We start from the raw sequence: 7,451 nt of genomic DNA, 5'->3' as shown, positions 1-7,451 counted from the left end.
AAAACCAGAATTAAATCACACTAGTTTTTGAGGGGGCAAATCCAGAACCATTTAAGCGTGGCCCTAAAAACGTAATATTAGAAATATTAAATACTCTCAGAAATATTATAGAAAAGATGGGATGGTAATCGAAGTATTTACAACATTTTTCTAAACTTTAAAGCTGCCTTTGACTCAGTAACCCAAAAAAGAAATGGAGCAAGAGGATTCACTAATTATACGTTTAATGGATGAAATCCACCAATATTTACAATAGGACCAGAGTCTTCCATGTTTTTATATTGTGGTGTCTTATTACAGTGTGTGGGGTTATCACACTTCAAGTCCTGTGCTGATGACAACCTCCTTAAAAAGACCATACAAGAGTGGCAAGAAGGACTTGCTAAAAAAAAAATCTGTATAAATTGAGAGTGCTGAGGAACCACCTTTGCTATCTCTTCCATAACAATAAGCATGAGAATGTGATTATGACTAGCTAGAAATGAAGAAGATGTAAGACTGATACATAAAGTAATGTAGAAGACTACTCATACTAAGAAACAATTAAGATTTCGAGGCGAGTATATCCAGAAGAGACAGCAAAGGTTATGACCCACAACAACCTAAGGTGTAGTGGAGAGATAATACCTTTGTTTGTTTATGTTTTTCAAACTGTTATAATAAACATGTGAGGCTAATCAGGTAATTCTAGTTAACAGGTGTAGGGATATTACGTACCCACCAACTATTAATCATCAGCATGAACATTTCACTACCCAGGATTCAATCCTTCTCTTACTAAACCACAGAGTGCTACTTAGGTGGCACTTTCCACCACCCAGGATTAAACCTTTTCTAATACTAATTGTCTTGTGGAGGTGGCTGTCTTAGATCTGACTCCTGGTCAATAGGTGTTCAAAATAGGTAAGGTAGATGATTAATTAGGAGGTGAATAGATAGGATGAGACTCTGGGGTACCAGCCATAAGCTCACTAAGAATGGTAATCTCTTCTTCATCTAGGTAGGATAGAGGAATGTAAACCCAGGTATCAGCCATAAGCTCTATAAGAATGGTAATTTCGTCTCTTCCTGTAGTTAGGATAGATGCCCTAAGGCCACTAGGTTTAAGAGAAGGGTGTAAAACATAGGAAGGTGGAGAGGTCAAGAGAAGTAAAGTATTAATATATATTGATCCACTGAACGAATGTTATCCACTACTGTTCTTTGTTGATACTGTGTGTTTTGTGGGGAAAAAATTGATATTTCACTGAAGCCTTATAATTTTGGCCTAGTCTCATCTCTGGGCTATTCGACGCCATCGAGAGGTAATACGTTAGCTTTAAGTCGATCAGCAAATTCTATAGGAAACTTTATTAATTCAAATGATACATTTATTAATATTACAATATCTTATATAATCGTAAAATATGTGTAATTAAAGTATTTACAAAGAATAGTACAAATAGAAGGCATTTGCTTGTCCCCAGTAGTAGTTTCCGTGTTAGCTGGTAGGTTGCGTCATGCCGAGCTGTTTTGGTGGCTGTAGTAATTACGGTATAGACAAGCAGGGGCCTGTTTCATAATGAAAGCCAATAGTATTAGTCCATAAATACTACAAGTACGCAAACTTCAAAGTACTAGCCCTAATATATTTTGTTTCACGATAGAGACGACTATTAATGATATTACACGAGTTTAAAAGTAAAAAATTATCTGGCAGAATTTTATAAGTCAGTAAAACTGTACCAAATACAAACTACGAGATTAATAGTATTAGTTTGTACTTCATTATGAAACAGGGCCCAGATAACGTTATCGGTATAGTCTATACTTACTATTCCATGACTAACGATGAGCATGATGTAAAGGAAATCTTTGATCATTGTACTGCTTAAATCTCAATTTATTTTTTGCAGTAATACTCACCTTTCATTTAAAGGAGAAAGTGTTTACCATCCCTTGAGCATTTAAGGACGTTTTGATACTGTGGGTGTCAATTCTTTTTGTCCGAATCCTGCGATATTAGTATCGATACTCCCGGTTTCATTCTTGGTTTACCTGTATAAAAATTATGCATTCGATAAGACACTAATTTTATTCGGGCTAATGACTTTTTTATTCATCGGCAAGTATGGGTATGGGTATGGGTATCGGTATGGGTATCGGCAGAATTAATACTTTTGAAATTATATGTATATATAGTTGAGGGTAAAAATTGATATATAAGAAGATGGTCAGGGTTGCGGTCAATAGTGGAACAAAAATAGTTTACAACTATTTATTTTCCAACGTTTCGCCCCACTTTGCAGGGCTTCATCAGGGCTGTCCAAATGAATAAGTTGAACAGCTTTTGAAATTAGTTTAACTTTTTGTCTCGTCATCTTTTTCCAGAATCGATACATGTTTCCCGATCGTGCCATTCTCTTACCGAATTTTGTCATCTACATGGAGAAAATATGCAAACACCCGATATGAAAAGACATTTATGCTCATGGAAATGAAAAATATACGGATCAGCCTGCTGAGGAAGGGAAAGAGTGAGTGGAGGATTATGAAAAGCAATGTAGAGTGAACATTATATTACTAGGCTGATATTAGATCTGTGATAAAAAATGGAATGTTAAGGTGACACATATGGAAAGCAGCCGTCTCCAAACGTAATTGACATACGAAAAGTTAGGCATGCTTGAAGACGTGAACGTCTTGAATGTGGTGCTTGACTACTGTTAACAAAGCTTAAATAGTTAGGAATCAGAAGATGAAGAGCACAAAGTGAGAAGAAAGCGTTGACTTTCGAAGGTAAAAAAATCAGGAACTTATAGGATACTTAAAGAAATTTTTATTTTGAGTGGATAACTTCCTTTTAACATTCAACTAAACCGTTTTCTTTTTATACGTAATGAACTAAATATAAAACCTGTATGTATCGGAATAATTAAACTAAAAAATACTGTTTCCAAGAAAAAAATCTACATTTATAAAGCATTATAATGTCTATCATAGCTTTATATTTTATTGTTGTTGCATTGTATTTATTTTAAACAAGTTTCATTTTTAACTAAATTTTTAGTTTTCAGAATTCTTTGATTCTGTTGGTTCCTTACAATATTGTTGTTACTGGCGTTTCAATTACAGCTACATTCTGAGGATAGAATTTTATTTGAGCTTCCAATATTTTTTTTGACTCGAATTTCTTCAACTCCATCTCAAACATGCCTTCGAAGCACTATAAGCCCGTTTTTTTGTTTTAACTTGGCCTAAAAGCTCATCCCCTTCATTATGCTCCTCTAAGGCCAAGAGAAAGAAAAAGGCCTAATGACAAGACAGACCAAAAAGGCTGGATTACTGGGCTCCTGGGGCATGTCAATGCTGAAGTAGGGTGTATCCTAAAAGCCATAAATACAACTAATAAATAAACAGCTAATCAGACCTCTCTTTTAGTTTGTAGGTGGAATTCGTAGCAGCAGAGCTCTATCCCTGAGATAGTATTTTCTCTTCATTTTCAATTTGAAAACTAATATATTGTGGTTTAAATGTTTCATTAATAATTGAAAACTAATTTTCCTAATAATAAACTTATTTTTTACTAGTGAGGAAACAATTATTGATAAATACCTATTTACATCAACGTAAACCGGGAGTTCGGAGGCGTGGCAACACTCGTGCGCTACATTTTTTACTTTACTTTAGCTTAGGAATGTTGGGTTATGGCACCTCATAGTTTCTATTATCGTTGTTTCAGTATTGTAAACCTTTGTATTTGTAATTATTTTAAATAATTGAATGGTTTCTTGGGATTCAATTTTCTATTTCGCATATTTTGTATAAATGTTCCTTAATAAAAATTATGTGCTCTACAATGAAAAGGATTTTGAGAGCTACTTTATTTGAAAAACCAACCAACTTTTCAGTTTTACAGGTTTGATTTTTTCTCATTATATGAAGCAAGTATAATGATGGAAGATACATGACATCAGCCTTGGCTAAATTGAAATACTCTAGTTTGTATCAAAATTGTGTGATTATGTTTTGTAATGTATGAAAAATTTAAATGGACATGCACATTCTTCCATTACTGTAGTAGACCAACTATACAAGAATATACAAGGCAGTTTTGTACAATTACCTCCTGGTATTTACATTGATGTTTTCTGACATTATTTGATGCCTCACGATTTCACACAACAGATTTTGCTGATCTTTTCTTCTTTTTTTTTTATCCTCTCCTGCTCATTTCTGGCATAGATGAGGTTATCTACAAAGTACCACCATATTCTTACCATGGTAAAGGGTCAAGTTTTCATTTTGTGGGACCATCACAGGCTGAATTCAAACCAATTCCACTTCAGTTTTGAGGTCGTGAAGATCTATGCCTCAACTTCCTCCGTTACAGACAGTCTTGATTTTGTCCAATCATAATCCAAGCATCATTACTAAATTTCGTACTACTTAAAGTGTGATAAGAGTATCTGCTTTATTTATTAGTTTAAGTGAAGGAATTTCCCTTCAACCAGAGTAGTTTAATTCAACTCAATTGATGAACTGACATGCTGTGGTTGATGGGCTCACCCTCCGATAGAAATACTAACTGGCAATCAAATGTTCTTGGAATTAATTAGTTGATGAAATATGTTTTATATTCTGAATAACATAAAAGACTGTGTTTGGAATACTCCTCTCAGTAATTCACTGTCCCAATTCGGACTAAAGTCTTCATTGCCACCATATTGTTTAGTGCAGTTAAAAGTTGTGTTAGGTCTCTCATTTTATCTTTTTAATTATAAAAAAGTGCTAATAATATTTGTTAGTTAGATCTAGATATTTTTGCTTTTATTGAAAACCTGTGATGTCAAAATTTTGGCATGATACTTTTTAAAGGAGTCACGGTCTCAATTTATTTCCTTGCAACATCCTGAAATTTTATATTCTTCACCTTATTAGTTAGATGCACACTATCGCCTATTTTAAACTTACTTTATCAATATTTTATACGTATTTTTAACTTAGAAAATTTGTTGTGCTATCTTAACTATTATATTTTGGTTTTCTTACAAACTATGTTTTTAGAGATTTTCATTTGCTACTGATGCAGAATTGTTGGATTTGTTTCTGCCCAAAGTTCCTGTGTATGACAAAGAATTAGTTGTAGATGGAAAGAAAAATATTAGAGAAAAAGAGCAACAGGCAAAAGAAAAAAAGGTTTCTCTCTCTCTTTTTTTTTTTTTTGTGTGTGTGTGTGTGAGTCTGTTATTATATAGTTCTTAAAATTTATTATTTTTCATATTTTAGAAAGATATCATCATAAAATGTCATCGGCCAGAATTCAATCACTATAGGAATCAGAAATATGACAAATTTAAAGCTATTCCTTTTGCATCCAAAGGATGGTTTCACTCCAAATCTATTGGTGATCATTTTTCAATACGCATATTTAGTGAGGTATTGTTTACATTGTTCTTCAATAACGCATTTATTAAAATATATATGTCACTATAAGGTTTGTTGATTTTTTAGGATTACGATATAAATAATCATTTTTGGGATGAAAATGTTGATGATTTCAATGCATTAAAATTAGATGATCTCTTAATCCAAGCTTTAGAAAGAGTTGGTTTCAGTCGCCCAACTAAAATTCAGGTTTGGCTTAGTTAAAATAGATTGTCAATTCTATTATACATAATATATTTTTAGTTTAATTCTATATTTTAATATAATTTTTGTCTTAAGTATGCACGTCTTTAATTTTTTTTTTCAGGCTGATAGTATTCCAGTGATATTATCTGGAAAAAATACTTTAATTGCGGCTGAAACTGGATGTGGAAAGACACTAGCCTATCTAATTCCTGTTATACAACAAATATTGAAATGGAAACAAGCATCATCATCAGAAAGACAACCGAACACCCCCCTAGCTATTGTTATTTCTCCCAGCAGAGAGTTAGCTGCACAGATTGGAGTATGACCCTGTTTGTATTAGATCAGTTAACATTTATTTTCCTAAATTATGGAAATCCCTGCTGATCATATTATTGTGAGCTTCTATGTTAAAGGCTCCTAGATGAACTCACATTGATTTCTCTAGATTGACTAACATTAAAATGCTTTTGTAATTTACATTAAAAAGATTAATTGTTTAACAAACAAGTTAGTCTCTTGAGCTGAACTTTTCAGGGTTGTCTGTTAATCGGAAAAAATGATAGTCATGTGGGACACTAATTAGTATTGTAATGCTTAATGTTTTATAAATTCATATTCAAAAGATAGATAAAATATTGCAAGAAATTTATGAAACCAAGATTTAATAATAATCTATTTTTATATATTTATGCAATTTAATAGGGATAAATTTGCATCATATGTCACATCCATATTTAGCATGTATTTTGGTCTTATCCTGCTTTCTGAATTATTGAAATAATACCGCTTAGATAAAGCCTATTGATAGCATTTACTTAATGATGAATCTAAGGACTTAATCTCGACCATATTAAAAAAAGAATGGCTGAGTGATCAAAACTTTCATAACACATGAGGAACAGGGAAATGAATAGCTATGTAGGTATAATTTTCTGTCTAGATTTGCAAGTTATTCTAATTTAACTGCTTTATATAAAGAGATGGTTCCACAAAAAAAAAATCCAAAACACCATAAATGATAAAATGTACATATTAACGAAAAATGTAGATGAAAATATGTCAGTTTGCAATACGATCCACTTCAATTCATTGAAATTACATTTACTACTTGTAATATTAAATGTAATTTGTTGTTCATTGGGGCTTCAGAGTGCAAAACCCAAATCAACGTCCATATTTCATATATGATCTGATATGTAGGCGTGAATGATTTATTTGGTTAAAAATTATAACCTTTTCCCTGAAAATAAATAAAAAATGAATTAGATACTCAGTTTTTAGGGTTTATATTTATTAATATTCTATTTTTTCTGGAACTAATTTTGTTATATATAGAATTAGTACTTTACACATTATTAAGTTACTGGAATGGCACCTGAAGGAGCAACCAGTGATAGTATTTCAGTTTTATGCTGTAACAATATCAGTCACAATGTCATTTAGTTTTTTTTTTTTTAAATGAAACCCTTGTAACTAAGCATTATGTGATATAAAATTTGAAGTAATTTTAATTCTAAATCCTAAATTTTTGTTCTCAGAAGGTGGCTAACGAACTTTCCCACCATTTGCCCTTCAGTAGTCATGTAGTTATAGGAGGCAGAACCAAACAGAAAATGTTACATCCAGAATTTAAAAATGTTGACTTACTTGTTGCTACATTAGGAGCTTTAAGCAAGTTAACTTCAACAGGTGATTTTTTTTAAATGAATAAAAAATTTTACTATAAAACACTTGGTAATCGATTAATACGTAGCTCTACAAAAATAATAGGCACCATAACACACACACACGCACGCACGCACCCACGCACCCACGCACGCACGCACACACACACA

The 7,451-nt window shown here is 32.4% G+C and overlaps 1 protein-coding gene across 1 annotated transcript in view; it reads left to right on the top strand.

Moving 5' to 3' along the window:
* The first annotated feature begins 3,700 nt into the window (after positions 1–3,700).
* Positions 3,701–7,451, top strand: part of Dbp21E2 (putative ATP-dependent RNA helicase Dbp21E2) — a 7,737-nt gene continuing 3,986 nt past the window's right edge. The window contains exons 1-6 of the mRNA XM_024362554.2: positions 3,701–3,898; positions 5,047–5,178; positions 5,269–5,418; positions 5,494–5,616; positions 5,735–5,935; positions 7,155–7,305. Of these exons, the coding sequence (XP_024218322.1) occupies positions 3,827–3,898; positions 5,047–5,178; positions 5,269–5,418; positions 5,494–5,616; positions 5,735–5,935; positions 7,155–7,305 (829 nt within the window). The 5' untranslated portion in view covers positions 3,701–3,826. The remainder of the gene's footprint in view (positions 3,899–5,046; positions 5,179–5,268; positions 5,419–5,493; positions 5,617–5,734; positions 5,936–7,154; positions 7,306–7,451) is intronic.

This window comes from Halyomorpha halys, unplaced genomic scaffold (genome assembly GCF_000696795.3).
Source record: "Halyomorpha halys isolate HHAL.00 unplaced genomic scaffold, Hhal_1.1 Scaffold7.1, whole genome shotgun sequence".
Lineage (NCBI taxonomy): Eukaryota > Metazoa > Arthropoda > Insecta > Hemiptera > Pentatomidae > Halyomorpha > Halyomorpha halys.
This window is presented reverse-complemented; position numbering and strand designations above follow the sequence as displayed.